At 44.6% G+C, this 17,902-nt stretch overlaps 1 protein-coding gene across 1 annotated transcript in view; it reads right to left on the bottom strand.

Moving 5' to 3' along the window:
* ctnnd2a (catenin (cadherin-associated protein), delta 2a) overlaps window positions 1-17,902 on the bottom strand; it is a 272,898-nt gene that overhangs the window by 11,323 nt on the left and 243,673 nt on the right. Inside the window, exons 16-17 of the mRNA XM_062521339.1 lie at window positions 11,067-11,343; window positions 7,549-7,633 (exon numbers count right to left, since the gene is read on the bottom strand). Coding sequence (XP_062377323.1) covers window positions 7,549-7,633; window positions 11,067-11,343 — 362 coding nt within the window. The remainder of the gene's footprint in view (window positions 1-7,548; window positions 7,634-11,066; window positions 11,344-17,902) is intronic.

Raw genomic sequence — 17,902 nt, forward strand, 5'->3', positions numbered from 1 at the left:
ATCTCCACCTTGAAGTCATTACTCGCATCAATCCACAGCCTGCCACACACACGTCAGAGGGTCTGTCAGCACTTAGGGCTGACCCTGTGTGTGTGTGTGTGTGTGTGTGTGTGTGTGTGTGTGTGTGTGTGTTGTGAGTGGGATGGACAGGGCTGAGTGGAGAATGAGGTGAGGCAGGTGAAGCTGATCGTAAAGATAAGGTGAATGCCCCTGCAATCTCACATACACACACGCACACACACAAACCTACACCTACACACACACACGGGCACATACTGTACACACACACACACACACACACACATACAAACACACACCCTGGCACACAATGACACTCTTTCTCTCTCACACACATACACATGCCAGTCCTACAGCTCCTCCACTGCCTGTGGTCCTCTCACATGAATCAATACACCCTCCAGTGCCTATATTGCTGACCCAGCTCGCCAGCGCTGGGAGGGGTCGTATTTCACCCTCCACCCCTCGACCCACCACACACACACACACACACACACACACACACACACACTCTCTCTCTCTCTCTCTCTTACGCACACATACACACACACACACATGCGATAATGTCCCACACTGCGTATCCCACAGACTAAATCCTCCTCTGTGCAGGCCGGTTCTCTGTGCTGATAAGGAGCCGCTGAAGCACTAACCGCCACGTGAACTTCTCCACCACAACAGCAGCAGCAGCACGGCCATTCAGTTTAATTAGCAAGCAGCCCTGAGCTGGTCGCGGGCTCCTCTCACCACCCTGCCGCCTGTCCACCGGAACAGCAGCCCAGACACGGGCAACGGCAATAAGGCAGGGACTTATCTCCCAACCTTGCTTGGAATAAATAATTATTGAGGGTGTGCAATTACAATGAGAACATCGGCTCCCTCTCCGGAGAACAGGGGGCGAGAGAGAAACGTTTGCTTAATTCAGCGACAGTACGAGCCTTGAGGCGCCGGGGATGACCTTTGAGTGTTCGTGCGTGCGCCTTCTTGATTATAGCACAAAAGGAACGACGTGAGGAAAAGGGGTTTAGAGGAGCAGGCGACTCATGTGGATTTCTGCGGAGAGGTCCCCCGGGGGAAGAGACGACTTCAGGAGGGAACAACGAAGAAAAAAAAAGAAAAACATGTTTCTATTTTAGTTGGAGGTTTTTAACATGCTTGTTGCTTGTTTTGCCATTTACTCAGCCAGGGCGATGCACCACCAACAGCAGGGCTGATGGCTAGTCGTTCAACGAAAAACTGGAGCAACTCATAATCGAGGCCCACACCTTTATTAAACAGACAAGACACAATCTGAAGAACGACAGACGGAAACTGAGGCCGCTAAAGTCTTCACTTTGTAGTTTGCAGTAATTCATTCATGCAGTACTGCCAGTCGAACCCCCCCTAAAGAAAAAGAAAAAAAGAACAAAAAAAAAAAACACCATCTCCCCTCCACGTCGTTGCCATTGTGCTGCCATTGTGCGGCTGCCCCAGTCTTACATGGGCATTTTGTTGGCGAGGCTGGCGCAGATCAAAGGTCTGTGACGCCTCTGACACTGAGCAGTTGAGCAGTTCAAAGCTGTCCCACTTTCCCTCTTCCTCTCCCTCGGCTGCCGAGCCCAGCTACGCTAAGCCAGCCCCCGGGACCCGTGGCGAGCGCCCGTACTCCAACCCCACCCCCCACCCCCCACCCCCCCGGTTGCTATGCAACTCCTGCGCACGGCGTGAGTAACGACAGCAGACAGGTAGTCGAGGGGCGACGGGCGGCAACGACGAGCAGAAAAGGGGCACAAAATGGCACGTAAATAAACACTGGCTGGGAATCATCGTGCCCAAGGACTCGCCCGAAGATAGGTGCTCGCCATGCCTCATATTCAGTCTGTTCGGATTTCTGCTCCCGTCGCTGTTATGTTCCAAAACAAAAACAAACGGCATAACAATGCCTCCAGCCTGAGCGATGTGTGTATGTGTATGTGTGTGTGTGTGTGGATGAAGACTGTATAAGTTACTTCTCTTATTGAACACAGACTAGCTCTGTTCTCCAGCATAACAAAGGGAATTCTATGGTTGGCAACTCTCTCTGATGTCCGACACTTCGCCAGAGAATTCAGCTACTTGAAATCAGTTCTTTTAGGCAAGAGTGAGTTTCACTGCGATTAAGTGCCTGCCTAATTGCTATAATTTCTATTATCACATAATTCTTTTCATTCTGCTCATTACGGCGGCTGGCCTAATGTGACTGATGGACTTTGAAGGACATTTTAAAGCCAGTATTGAAAGTGTGCCGAACGGACAGCGAAAGTCTGAGAGTGAGAACGAGAATGTGCGCAGGAGGCTGTGTGTTAATACGCTGCCGCCACACTCTCACGCTCCAAGAACTCTCTTTTCATAAATGTGTGTGCTGCAAGCGTCTTGCATGAAAGGCTGTCCTTGAAAGGAGGGACTGAGCCACAGATTCACATTTAAAGATAAGACCGTGATGCTGTCAGACAAGGCTACGTTGGCTAAACACACTATGATCTACCGACTATATAGCAGATGGACACACATGCACACACACACACGCACACACACTGATGCAAACATCTGATGTAAACATCACCAGAGCAATGGGAATGGCACCCAGGGGAGCATGCTGACTTTTAAAACGCATATAAAAATATCTGTTACGTAAGTCTTTGGATTTGGATGCTTTATAAATGTAAATGTCTGTTTGCAGACACACTATACCTCACATAAAAGGGGTCCGTAATGCAGCAGTCAGGAGCAGCATTTCAGTCCCAGCAGTGGGCAGTGGACTCTGTGCTGCTCTGCTCCGTCATTAGCACCTCACCCACGTGCATGCTGAGAGGTGCCTCAGGGTGGTTGGAGTCTGACGCAAGAGCCCCTCCAGGAAGGGAGCCTTGCCCTGGGGTGAGTCTTCAGCCCCTTCAGGCCCTCAGGTTCACCATCGTGTAGCCAGCCTATTTCATTTCCCTTTTTCTTTGTGCCCATCTCTCTCTGTCTCTCTACTCGTCACTCTCCCTCCCTCTGTCTGTCTCTCTCTCTCTCCACTTTTGTAAGTCTAGCTCTCTAAGACACAATGTGGCCCTGCCATCAATCATTCAGATGTTTCTCTACTCTTGTTCAGCTCTCTTATGTACAGTAGGATACATTACATTACAAAGCCTCTCTGTGATCATGACAAAATAACAGCAGTGTGTTAAGCAGTATAGAAAACTAGGAATAAAAGTACAGTACAATGCATTCTCTACCATTGTAATGAATCCATTCTACAGGCATGCCAATTCTCATTTACTTGGTAATACACTGTGCAGCTCTATATAGCAGGTAAATCTGCAATAATTATGCGGTGTCTGCGTGGTTGTAGCGTAGCTCAGATAAAGATCTAGAAGAGGGAAAGAGGGGTTTCTGCCAGATCAGTATGAGCTCATCTCCTCTCCGCTCCTGCTCACCAGCAATTCTCTGCAACTTCATTTTCACTAATGTTTAATCTGTTCTCTCTCTCGCTCTCTCTGTGTGTGTGTGTGTGTGTGTGTGTGTGTGTGACTGACTGACAGACAGGCAGCCTGGGCAGGCCAGTTAAACACATCTTCCAAATATAGCCATTTGCGTCTGACTTTAGTCATAACGAGAATAATAATAAAAAAAAAGTCCAATAAAACAGCAAGTGATTATCACACCTAAAACACATTTCCTGTTTCCTTCCCTTCCTCCATTTTCACAGATGGCTCTCAGTGAGCCCACAGCTCTGATGAGAATCAGCCACAGCCTCAGGTGTGACGGCCTTCCAATCACCACCTCCCTGCATCCACAGAGGCAATGAAGAAAAGATAGACATATATATATATATATATATACGATTTTCCTCTCTTACTGTCCAGGCGTAACAACTGTCATCACTGGCTGATAAAAATGAGATGTGATGGGGGGGTGGGGGGTGTGGGGTGGGGGTTGTGAAGATGTTAATAATAGCAATCTTAGCACCTCTCTGCTTAATGTCATCCCTCGTGACATTTGCACATCATTCATGGGGGCACTCAATAGAAACGAAACTTGTGTGTGCTAGTGTGAGCTAGTGTGCATGAGGTGCACACACACACACACACACACACACACACACTCCGAGGGGTGAAAATGAGAATCAATGTGAATGGGGGGCAAATATGGCAATATACGTGTGCAGGCACATCAGTCTGTCTCTTGTTGCCCTCGCACCTTTACTCCATCTACATAACACCATCTTAGAGCTGACCGACTACTCAATCTCATATCCACTCAGACATGCCCACTGATTGTAGGGCTTGCAGTGGATGCAGTAATCATTTCCGCACGATACAACTTTTCTCTGCCCAGGACCAATATCACAACCTTGGGTATCTGCTGATACCAAACTGATAACTGTCTTTTTGCCTCTGCTAAAACAGCTAAGCTGTTCATACATTTGCCTGGATGCATGCTGGAAAAGACAGCAATTCCTAACAATCTATGGTTCAGCCACAATGGCCCACTCCTGCAAAGGTGGTTTTTCATACCTATGCATTACTGAGATGCAAATAGCTATTCACATAAACCACAGCACTGTATTCAACAAAGCAGCAGCACTACAGTACTGGGGGAGTGATCTCTAGGCCTACTCAACCGCCTTCTGGGAGCTAACTTTGCTAACACCGCTGTGCTTCACAGGCAAGGCTGCACTGTAGACAGGTTTGATCTGAATCCTCACATTCAGAGCTCATAATGAGATGGAGGCTTAACTCACACTTCCACGTCGGGAGGGAAACTCTACAGTGATAAGTGGGACAGCTTTTACTGTATTCAAATTGATGGGAAAGAGGTGCTACTGTATGTGCATAACACTAAATATAGTCATGGTAGTGAAAATCACATTATGCAAGGAGAGATTATTTAGAAGTGATTTTCTAAAACTACTATAAATATTAAAAACGTATAGAAACTCAAATGTATTGACATTTAAAACTGAGATATCCATAAAATATGTGATCTTACTTTCAAATAGTGTGCAGAGAATGATTTTAATCACCTCTAAATCATATATGTCTGAAAGTGTAATCCACTTCATGTCTAACTTTGCCATCTAACATAACTGTCCAATCACTGGAGATAGACTTCAAGCCCCTCTCTCCACAGAGCATCTCCATTTCCTACCCTGACACATCTGACACTTCAAACAGGCATATATTCTACAAGTCCTTTACAGTATGTCTCCATGAGCCCCTGCTCTCCTCCATTACCCATAGCATTGTTACTTAACCAGTGTGGGCTATCGACAAGGTCTTTCTCAGACGACTAATTAGGTGACACAGTCAGTCTGAGAAGTTTGATGCATGAACTGCCGTAGCAGATGCAAAGTCCATAATGTGCGTATCTATTATTTTGGTTGGTGAGGGTGCATAAAGGTTTCTATCATAAATCAGGAATAAAAACCTTACTGTATGTGGAAACTCATCAAAACAATTCTCCAAGGTGCCCGGAGTCTACTCATCTGAAACTTAATTAGGGGGAAGAATGAAATAGAAGTGCTTTCGGGTCTGATGGCACTTTCTGGAAAGTTCCTTGTCTTTAGACGGCGGGGATACCAAAGCTCAAATCATCGGAAATTGTGAGTGTGGTGACCTTTTTATCTCCGGTAAAGGTCATCGAACAAGGAATCTCTTCTAGAGGATTGTGAGCCCAGCATAGAAAGGTAGAGGAAGCGCAAGCTGTGGGGACACACTCCAACCAAAGGGGAAAAAAAAGATGTCATATTTAACGGGTGAACGGGGACATGCCCCCCCCTCCCCTCTCTCTCTCCCTTGTATTCCTCCTCTCTCTGGAGCTTCTCTGTCACAGAATGTTATCCTCTCTCTCTCTCTCTCTCTCTCTGACAAACTCTCACTTCTTTCCCCCCTGAGTCTTTTCCTCTCTCTTTTCTCCCCATTTAATCCCTGATTCTCTTCCTTTGCCCCCCCCCCCCCCCCCCCCCCCCCCCGTGGCCGTGTGGCTGTGTGGCTGTCAGAGGGGAGCGTGCTCAGTGGAGTCTGACGGTGAGTTGTCAGAGCCTGGGGGGCAACCAGGGCCTGCAAGGGACACTGGCCCCTCATCAGGCCCAGCCTGTCACTCGTTCACCTCACACCCTACTCTCTCTCTCTCTCCCTCCCTCTCTCTCTCTCTCTCTCTCTCTCTCTCTTCCTTCCTTCCTTTCTCTCTACTGCAGAGGAGTATGTGTTCCACACTCATTCACCTCACACACAGCTCAAAGCTCTCTCCCTTGCTTCCTTTCTCTCCTCGTGTGTCCCACACTCATCAGGGAGCAAGCCACTTCCTGTGTTCCAACCTGTCAGACTTTATTAGGGCTCGTCTGTGCAAAGGTAAAGAAGGAGAGAAAGAGAGGGGGAAACTGAGAGAGGTGAGAGACAGAGAGAAAGAGAGGGCCAGAGAGACAGAATGATAGAGGTAGAGAGAGAGAGAGAGAGAGAGAGAGAGAGAGAGAGAGAGAGAGATAGGAGGAGATGACTTCCCTATTACTCAGACAATTTTGGATGTCTTTTCAAATGACACCAGAATACCCAACCACACGCCCGCAGGTGTTGTGAACCCTACATGTTTTCAGAGTGATGTGCATTAAACCGCTGTTTGTCACACTTACAACTCCCCTGTGTGATCAAGGACATATGTCGTTAATTGAGACTTCCACAGACGGAGTAGGAAGCTTTCTCTTTCCCTCGTTCTCTCTCTATAGAGGGGCTTCACCCTGTTTATTCTGAGTCACTGCATCTGGAGGTGGGTGTTTGCTTTAAGGCTTAACGCTTGGAAAGGTAATGAAGAGACACTATAGTGTTGTGGGAATCGAGGTGCTTTTCACCTCAAACAGTTTGTTCATAATCTATGTGAGGGAAGGCGGGAGAGAGAGGGTGGGGGAGAGGGAGAGAGAGAGAGAGAGAGAGAGAGAGAGAGAGAGAGAGAGAGTTGCCAAGATGTTTGAACAAAAGCCAAATGAGTGGATTGCAATGAATGTGGAATGGATTGATTGTTTTAAGAAAATACCTCTGTGGTGGAGAGAGAGATGGTGTAACTGAGAGGTATGCATGGCCAAAGCTCCTGCCCTTGAGAACTGAAAGAACCCATTTGCAGCTCTGAAAGAATTCTTTTTTTTTTTCACATTTTGTGCCGATTTCTCCTTTCTAAAAAATGTCACAATGCTAGGCTGTCTCCTCTCAAGGCCAGAGAACACACACTGCTCACAGCACACAGATAAAGTATGGCTTCTGGGACGTGTGAGAAAGCTGCAGCTGAGTGCCCTGGACACTAGAGCTGTGCCTAATGGAGATCATAGGGAGGGATTGTGGCTGCTTTTTTGCAATGTGGTGCTAAAGATTTGAATTGTGTGTGTGTGTGTGTGTGTGTGTGTGTGTGTGTGTGTGTGTGTGTGTGTGTGTGTGTGTGTGTGTGTGTGTGTGTGTGCGCGCGCGCGCGTGTGTGTGTGCGTGCCTGTGTGCTCACATGGACTGTATGCTATGTCGGGTGCTCTAACTGAAAAATAAATTCTCTCACCTTTTTGTAGAGACTCCGCAGATCCCTGTACTGCCACATGCTACTGAGAACCTGTGATGCAGCCTTCACCACCTTAGGAGAGTGCCTAGTAGAGAGAGAGAAGGAAAGAAAGAAAGAAAGAAAGAAAGAAAGAAAGAAAGAAAGAAAGAAAGAAAGAAACTGATGACAAAGAAAAACTGATGTACTAGTTTGGGAGAATGGTGTTGTGATTGTGTTCTTGATAACAAAAAGATTGGCTACAGTGGCTACAGATTAGACAAAACAATGTGTCTATATGTCTTATATGTCTGACATTCAAACAAGTAATACTAAATAAATTAAAACAAGAAAGTGTATGCAACATGTTTAACTTAATAAAACAGTTTAGAAATCATTGTGATGGTTGAATGACCTTTTGTGGCAAGAATGTTGACTTCCCCTGCTCCCCCTATACCATCTTCTAGCAGAAAAGCAGCCCTGCACTAGCGTCCTGGCAGTGTCTGAATCAGGAAGTCCCGTGAAGCGAGAACGAGCGAGAACGAGCGAGAAGCAAGGACAGAAATGCTTACATTTCTCATACAAATACACCCTTCAAGCACTGGTAAGCCAGCCATGTTGGCTTGCTGTAAGAAATACAAATATAAGATGGCATAATTCTTTGGATGTTCATCATGGCAAAGCCAGCGAAGAGACCAAAAAGATGGTTGTGAAATATGCACCCCATAGCTGTAGGGGGAGCTCTGTAGAGAAAAATGCAACAAAGGAGATAAATCGGCGAAGATATTACTTAAGTAATTCACAGAGTTACAGAACGGCTCTTCAACTGAGGAAAGTTCTCACGGTAACTGAACTGAAATGCAAAATGTAATGTCAAGTTACGCCATGGGCTATTTATTGTTAGCAGTGGTATACTAGACTTGAAAAAGACGGCACAGCTGAAATGCTGCCAAATAAAAAATGTCCACTGCATCTGTAAACAGAGACTGCCATTTCTTCCTTTTTGATTTTAACAGTGACTAAAAATACTTTTGCCTTTGATCATGACCAATGTCTTGATTTATCTGTAAGGAAAACAGCTTCTTATGTACAGTATGGCAGCAATGTGTAAATCATTAACACTGTACCCCCTCTCTGAGATGAACAGCACCTTATGGTATTGAACAGTTACCAGTGGAGACTGAGCATTTGTCGCACGTCCCTCACAACAGAGAAACATAGCATGCTTTGTGTGGCTGTCTCCGATCTCGATCGGGTGGCAATTTGCCTCCACATTCACGAAATGCCAACTTCTTCTAAGGGAGAAACAATGTGCAGGATGGGAATCTGGCCTGACAACATAAATTGAGCGAGAGAACAATCCATTCTTTGATTCACAGCAGCAAAGGTTTAAACAAGGAGGAAGGAATTTTTAAGCATTTTTGAAGATTTCATCACATCTTTTACTTCATATAATCCTTTGTTTCAATGAAAAACTTTCTCTGTTATTATGAAAACTCTTTATCTGCATGTTTATATCTAGCATGCATATGTTTGTATGCATGTGCGTGCATGTGCATGTTTGTGTGTATGCATGTCTGTCTGTATGCATCCTTTCATCTACAGTATATACAATATACTATGCATACCTATACATCCACTTATCCTTTTATCAAGCTATGATGCACAGTGCATCTTTGAATGATAATGCTTTACATACACAGCTAGTGTGATGCCTTACCAATCATCACCATGCAGAGAATAACATATTCAATGGTTCCTCTCTCTATGGGTGCTGTATATGTAATGGATTTCATATACAGACTAGAGAGTTTGCAAAGAAGTGCAACCATGGTAACACTATTCTACCGTATTCTTTGCTGAGAGGTTTGAACTTCTACTGGCTCTTCACTCACAGGAAAGCAAGGATGGTCTAGACATGAGTGGTGTGTATGTGCGTGTTGATTTGAGTAAGCATGTGGATGTGTGTGTGTGTGTGTGTGTGTGTGTTCTTGTATGTATTTACATATGAGAGTCCGTGTGTACTCTGTAAGTGTCTGTGCACATCTGTTTGCGTATCTGTGTGTGTGTGTGTGCGCGTGAGACAATATAATACTGGCTATGTCTACGAGGGTGTGGTGCGACTAGACGACAGGCTGTGATGGGTCGCTTGAGCCCGGTGTCTGTCTGCTGATGCAGCAGGCTGTGTCTGGTGGAGCCCGTATTCATCACAGCGTGTCACGCAGATATACCCCCCCCCCCCCAACCCCACACACACACACACACACACACACACTATAAGCCCTCACACCAGTCAGACATCATCTGCCTCATGAAGGGCAGAGATAGAGAGAGACATAGTAGCAATAACAAAGAGAACTCTACCTCTCTCGCATGCATGGTGAGAAAAAGGAAAACAGCGAGGAACTTTTCTGATGGGAATCTTGTTTGACATCACGGTGTGTCTTCTTTTACTAGTAAGAATGTTCCTTTACGCCATTGACCAAAGTTTGAATGCCATTCGTGTGAGAATGTGCTTTACAGGTACTTTCACCAAGAGCTATAGAATGTACAGTAAGAATGTAGAGTGTATGAATGTGCAGAAAGCAACAACGTGCCCTAATATAACCTCATGTGACATGAGTGAGCGTCAGGGATAGAAAAAAAACAGTTGGTTTACTTTGTTTTCAATTAGAATGTCCTTACAGGATGTGACATTGTGCTCAGAACTTCTGTCGGACGCCGTCAGAGGAGACAGAGAGCATCAGAAGCCATACAACAGTCAGATGTCCCCACACAGTTAGGACAAGCTGTAAGAATGTAAGAGGGCGGAACGTAGGAATGCAGAATGTAAGAATGTAGCGGCAAACAGGTGCAGAATGTTAGAATGTGAGAATGTGGAATATAAGAATGCAAAAATCAGAGCCGTAAGCAAGAGCTGTTTCTCGACTCCGGCAGCAATGTGGAATGTAGGAATGCAGATTGTAAGAATGTGGTTACAGACCTCTGGCAATAAATCCTACTGAGTGGACCTGTGCTAAATCATGACCAGAGAGTCTACATTGACATTACAGTCTAGAACATGTGCGTAAGTATGCCCTTCAGTAATATCTAGTAAGTGTACTTAATCCTCACCTAAGAACAAACAAAATGGAAAGTGTTTAAAGCAATTACTTCAAAAATGTTGTCTAGTTAAGAAATAGCTGAAGGTATATGAGAGCCAGCAGTAACCAGAACAATATTCTGTGCAGAGATCTGAACAGCACTCTTCATTTGCCAGGAGCAGGAGCTGGAATGACATCAAATGACTGCTTGAAAAACTTTCAGAAGATGAACTTTTTGCCCCCCCCTGGATTTTGGCTGTTTTCTTTTCTTTCTTTTTTTTCCTTATTAGAGCAGACAGACAAACAGAAAAACTCTTGATCTTAAACAGAGGCGAGGAGAAGCCTTTGAAGTTGCAGTGGCGTTCTTGTGTGTTTGTGTGCGTGTGTGTGTGTGTGTGTGTGTGTGTGTGTGTGTGTGTGTGTGTGTGTGTATGTAGTGATGCCTACTGTGCCACTTACTTGTCTCCTTTGCTGCGGGCGATGCCGATGAGCTTCTCGATGCCGCCTGCGTCGCGCAGCGCCTTGGCGTTCTCCATGTTCTTGGTGATGACTTCGTGCAGGGCGCAGCAGATGGCGGTCACCGTGTCGTCCGACATGGTTTTACTCCCGCCGCTGTTGGCAGTGCCCCCTCCGCCGCTGCTGCCACCTGTGCCCCCACTGCCCCCACCACCACTGCTGGAGCTGTTGCTGGTGCTGCCTGGCAAGCGATGGACCAGGTCCCGCATGGCATACTTGCCTATAGAGGTCAAAGGACAGATCACACATATTATATTTGACAAATATGTATAATTCATATAATTACTGTAATTAATATATCACTATGTCCATATCCACTACTCCTACTAGTATGGCGTATGCAAACACAAAACTTTAGATTAGGCTACTGTATGATACGGGTGCTATCTAAGTGATTTCACTAGCTCTCACAAGTGCCTGAGAGGTCAAAAGTGCAGTCACAATATTTGCCACTACTGTAGCTCAGTTCTAAATACAAGATCAGGGCTGAGGTTCACTGAGCTGGGGAAAACCGAAGGCGTTAGGCAAGGGATAATTATAGTCAAAGACAAGGTCACGATGGCAAGGTCACAATATTAGCCATCATGGCAAATTAGACATCATTAGAGCATCATTAGACCATATCAGGGTTGTAGGCCTACCAGTATGTGCTATGCTAAGCTAGAAGACAATTACACAATGTTGGCCATTTGATGATAATTTATAGCAGTTTGGGTTGACCAGCCAGGCCTGGTCTATCAGGAGTAAGTCATTCCATACGATGACATCTTGGGGCTCAAAGTCAATCCAAACAATCCAAATGTTTCTGTGGCTCAGGCAGGGTAACTGGTGCTCAGAGAGCCAAGTTCCAATAGCACACTTATCATGGGTTCAATTAAAACATATATCTACAGTATACAGGAAGATGTTTAGGATGAAACCTTATGTATTTTACCCTAAGTATTTAAAGCAAACTGGAAATGTTTCAGATTTGGATTATGCAAATATGACCACATCCAGCTAAGCAAGGAGGGTATGGCGTGTACTTAGCCTGGCTAGCGCCTACCACTTCTCAGATGTTAATTTTCTCGTGTTTGAAAAAATGCCCAGATCCGTTCATTGGGCGCCACGGATGTCTATCAAATGCGTCTGTGCATAGCTCATCATCGTCTTGCTTTCCCCCCTATTCTGTGATTGGTACCCTATCAGGCAAAAATTAGGGCGGTAGTTTCCAGACTGCCTTAGCAGCGTGAATGAAATTGCGCGCAAGGCAGCATGGGAACACCCAGGCTAGCGTGTACTTGGATTGCAGAACGTTTTTGTAATGTGATGTGAGCACAGGTGCCATGCGTGTTCCTGAAGGGGAAGCATTGTCTGTGTATCTCACATGGACTATGAAAAGCCACTTCAAAACCAGCGTGAGCCTTGTTAACTGTGTGTTGTTTTCTATAGCCCATGAACCAGCCTGAGACCCATTCAGGATTAACTGAGACCTCATCTGATATCAAAGTTAATGTTGTATGAGTAATAATCATGGCAACATTGTCATGTTTTTATTCAACAAAAGCCACTTTTCCAATTAAAGTCACACTCCTGTGGTGAGTGTCAGATTAAGAGCTCTCTCTGTGTATGTGTGTGTGTGTGTGTGTGTGTGTGTGTGTGTGTGTGTGTGTGTGTGTGCACCTTCACGCATGTTTTTGTATGATTCAAGTGTGTGCCAAAACTTTTCTGAAAACCTCTTTCTCTGTCTTCCCAGCTTCTGTAAAGAGCGCCATTGTACTCGACTCAATGAGGCTGACTCATGTGGCATTTGCCAAGGAAGAAGACAAAGAGGGGAGAAGAAAGGAAGCTGACATTAAATTGAAGTGTGCAAAGGGTGCAATTAAAATGACTTGGCACAGCTGGGACTGTGGAAGCCAGCATTCAATATTTCCATGAGAAAGCCATGAGCCATTGTATGCTTTCTAGACATTTCTGACATGTACCCACTCTTTGATGAAGTGATGGAACATTGAATGATATAGTTTCAAATATGATCACAATCATCCCTTTAATAAGTGGAGGGAAAGTGTGTCTGTGAGGTACATTCAATAGCTTAATGGACTCTCTCTTATAGGATAATCAACCACAGACAACTAGTGTGGCAACTGGTTAGCTTATTCTGAGTTCATAACCTCCTACTTTGTTTGAGTTCCCATATCACTATAGAGTACAGTTAAGTTTGGGATGTCGAGGTTGCAGTTGGGGATTTATAATCCTGTAGAGCCGGGTTCAAGCCTGGGTGAAGGGCTTCTATCACTACTGTGAAGTTGTATTCCACTCGCACGCTAATTCACACGCTCATTTGGACTTCACCCTTGTGGTGGTAGAGCCCCTGCAAGTGCATGGGGATGTTCAGTGTAGCAAATATCACAATTAACACTCTCTGTTTAAGTCTAAAACACTACATACATTACTGAACCCATCATCCTGATATATGCATCTGTATATCACATGTGTGAGTTGAGCATTCTTGTAATACTTGAGTGATATAAATACACAGTGGAAGAGCAATGTGCAACCTTCGACACTATAGTCAACATACAAGTAATATTGTCCAAATATACAATCAGTCAATCAAAAAAAAGAACCTCAGGCAAGTTCCCCATGATATGGATGGCTCGTCGGCTATTTGACATGGGATTAGGACCTGGTGTGATTGCATATTTGTATGACAAGAACTAGGCTGCTGACTTCAGAGGAGATCTATGGACGCTCAATAGACTACACAGGCAGTGCAGTGCCTCTGCCTAGCGAGGAGTCCTACAGTGTGTGTTCAGCTTTTCATTAAAGGCGGAGACCTGTGTGCCGGCTGCTCCCAGTGTTAATGAATACGGCTCCAGATGCAGCAGCACGGGCAGGATGGTGAGGGGGATGATATAGCCTCTATTGTCTTCCAGGTGCAGCCATTGATCTTTCACTTTATTGTCCCCGGAGAATAAAAGTAAACAATCGCAGTAAAGATTTTTGTTTGTTTTGCCGTTCGGTGTGGGCGCTAGGAGAAAGGCACCACACGGAGGGGGGAAAACAAAAAAGTGTTTTGCTGCTCTTTGGTCTTCTGTTGCGCTGTTCTCCATGTCTTTCTCTCTCTCCTTTTCTTTCTGTTCATATCATACACAGAGGACAATAGGCACAAAACAATGTGGCTTGAATATGTGACATTTTCAGGTTTACGCTCAAATTCAAGTTCATATTCAATGTTTAATGTTTGCAAAAAGATATGGGAAATTGTACTGGGAGGTTGCTACGAACAACGTGGATTTTACCAACCACACAGCCAGCTGGAAACCTTTTCCCACACCTGTGTGAGCCTATGCTCAAAAAAGTCTGAGAAAAAAAGTTGATATGATACGCTGAACCGGTGACAGATTTTTCAACGTAAAGCATATGAAGATGGAATGAAGAAAATGGGCTAATTTCTCATCAGTGCACCCAAAGTTAATTGGTGTGTGCTTATCTCGTCCTCGCAGGCTGAGGCGACTCTCTCGCCTGAACGGACAATACGGAGCCTCTGAGCTGCTGGGACGTGAACCGTGTGGGAGAGAAGTTCTGGTGGGAAAGCGCAGATACGTTTGAAAGGGGGAGAGAACTGCACCGATGGATCAGAGTGAACACACCCCAAAAGCTCATTAATATTGGCATCCTAACGATGACGGCTCATGCTTGATTTAATCACAAGTGTGAGAGTGCAAACTCTTACTTTTTAACATAGCACATGCAGCAATGAAATACGTCGATCTTATGTGGAACTTGCGTTGAAATTGGCATGTAACATACAGTGGGGTGCCATTGATTCCATATGTTTTACTACTGCATTATTAGGATATTTAAGGGAAAATTCCAAAATTCCAGCAATTTTTCACATAGATCTTTGTTTTCTCGAGGTCACCGAATATGTCTGTTGGTACAAAAAACACTGTTCATGTTTGTGTTCCTTTGCTCCTTTAATTTCTTCTAAAACATTTCAGAAATTAACTATTTATTGTCCAGTTTAATTGTACTGTATTGTCTGTTTCTCCTTCCTGACTGTCAGTGATTTTAGTACTGTAGATGCTGAATGCAGAGCCTTTGTTTGTGTTTCTAGAATATTCCTCCTCACATATGTTCCCCTGATGGTATGATAAATACAACGAGCTCTTGTAAAACAACATATCTAATATATGTGACATGGCAGTGGAGGAGGCTTGGTTTACTTGTCCACTCCGGCTCTATGACTGATTAAACTAAAATACTATATGTGCACTCAAGCTAATCAGCCTTACAAATAGCATATTATTATTGTGCATGTGCAATTCCTCCATTAAGAGACCATGTTTTGTTGTTTGTTTAAACGGTTTGTTTAAAGTTGTGTATATTTTTAGAGTGAGATTAGACACATTGTTGCCAGTGATTGATGTGCACTCTAACATACCAAAAAGGACACTCGAATAAACAGGGAATAATTATGTGGTGATTTGAAATTATGATAATTAAATCTGCTCAAAGTGCACTCTAATTGTTTATTTATGAAACATTTGTAGATCTACGAGCAATAAAATAATTGTTAAAGTTCCATTATATATATATATATATATATATATATTTTTTTTTTTTATACATTTTCTTGTTTTATCACGCAAAAGGAGATGTTTATCTTCAGGCACAAAAACCATTGCACTAGAATATACCATGGTGGATGATCATGAGACTTAAACACTCAAATAAGGAAATAAAGCTGGTGGGCAATCAGAAACAATATCGCCTACACAGGATCCTTCCTCTTCCTCCTCCTCCTGCTCCTCATCACCACCCCATTAAGCATGGAGTGCACTCTTCTGTGCAGAACCTGCTGTCTCTGTCACAGCCCTGTGCTGTGTGTGTGTGTGCGTATGTGTGTGTGTGTGTGTGTGTGTGTGTGTGTGTGTGAGTGTGTGTGTGTGTGTGTGTGTGTGTGTGTGTGTGTGTGTGACTGTGTGTGTGTGTCTCTTTGGCCACCCTTTGGCCCTTGCTTTGGAGTGTCTCATCCTAAGGGTTCCGGGCTAATCAGGGACGGACGGAGAGCCAGTTCTTCAGTCCAACAAAAGTCTATTCTCTCATGATCACTCCAAAACAGGCAATCAGCCAAAGCTAGTCATTTCGATCATCACCATCATAATCATCATCATCATCATCATCATCATCATCATCATCACCATCATCATCACCATCACCATCACCATCACCATCACCATCACTCTGCAGTGGCTCGAAGCTTGACCAGAGCCACCAGAGGTCCTGCAAACCATCTCACGCTTGCTTAAGAGTTCACTCACAACTTCTGGGGAAGCTGCCTTTTTTGACCTACAGTAACATGGACAACGCCAGACAGTTTAAGAGAAACGGTTGAAATTGCTCACACAAAAAAACGGTCACATTCACAAGTTCGTGGAAATGTGATTTCGCCCCAATGTACGCCTCTGCTGGCTGAATCTGAATGCAATGAATGAATCTGCTGTCTGGTTTGAGTGTTAGTGGCAGCTGTGGCTTTTTTTTTTCACAAACTCGCTCACAGCCTGGGGCGCATACACTCCTGATAACCAGGTTAGCGCAAGAAGACACAGCACGCAACACGACGGCATAAAAAAAAACCAACAAACAAACAAACAAAAAAAACAACAACTGCCAACTGCTGATGGCATTCCTGAATCAACTGAATGGATGCAAGGCATAAGCGAGAACGAGAGAGAGAGAAAGAAACCGCATACCTAGAAAGAAACCGCATCCATAATTACTTCCAAACTCCTCACGACGGATAAAAAAATGCGTCCACAGAAATTGGGCGCATTAATATTTTCCACGGCGAGTTCAAAGGGAGTGTGTGGAAGTGTGTGAAAGTGAGGGCCCAAGGAGCCTTGGCCGATTTAGACACGCCACTCAGCGAGAACAAGCCCCGGGGTCCGACCGGTCTGTGTGGCTTAGCACGGCAGCCAAACTCAAACGCTTACCGGAGATATGAGCACTTCAGCCCAGCCTCCATATAGCAAGCTTAGAGTGAGGACTGCCACTGCTGGGAGAATTAAACAAGAGGGAAAGACAAACCACAACACAACAGCACTTTCAAGCTAACTTGAAACACAAGATACATTTCAATTAGAAATGGCATGTGCCAGTTTCTAAAAACAAATATTAAGCCCTAACTGATGAACTATTAACGTAGTCGGACAAAGAGCAAAGGCTCTTAAGGTCTTGCACATGGTATTACATACAGTAAGCAAAACAATAGTGCCAACTGATTCCCTTAGCCCTGTTTTACTTGCACTTGTTGCACTCCTCTTGTTGATCAACTCTTTCTTGTTGCCCTGTCAGTTTCTGAGTACCTTCCTTCTTCCATTCCTAACTAATGTACAGTAACCCCCGCCTCTCCAACTGAAGTCCAAGCTGACCAATAAATGACCAAGATAAGCCCCCACTGAAAGTGACTCATCCTCTGGACAATCATGGCAAATCCAATTCGATGGCAAACCTCGGCGTGGCTTGTGGCAAAGAGAGCGATTCAGCGCAAGACTCCGGATAAAATGTGTCAGATAAAACATGAGCCAATATTAATGTTCATACAGCGTTCGCCTGGAGAGACCCTGAAGATAATGTGGTATTTCCCCGAGCGTAATTACAGCTGGCCCTGTGTAATTCAGCCTCAATCTCCACCCACATTTTAATATGGCTGATTAAGCTACATTGGAAAAGATGAAGAGACAAATGTGCTTCATGTGTATGAGGGTGATCATTATTATGGTCTGGACTTT

The sequence above is a fragment of the Sardina pilchardus genome, chromosome 19, assembly GCF_963854185.1.
Source record: "Sardina pilchardus chromosome 19, fSarPil1.1, whole genome shotgun sequence".
In the NCBI taxonomy this organism is placed as follows: domain Eukaryota; kingdom Metazoa; phylum Chordata; class Actinopteri; order Clupeiformes; family Clupeidae; genus Sardina; species Sardina pilchardus.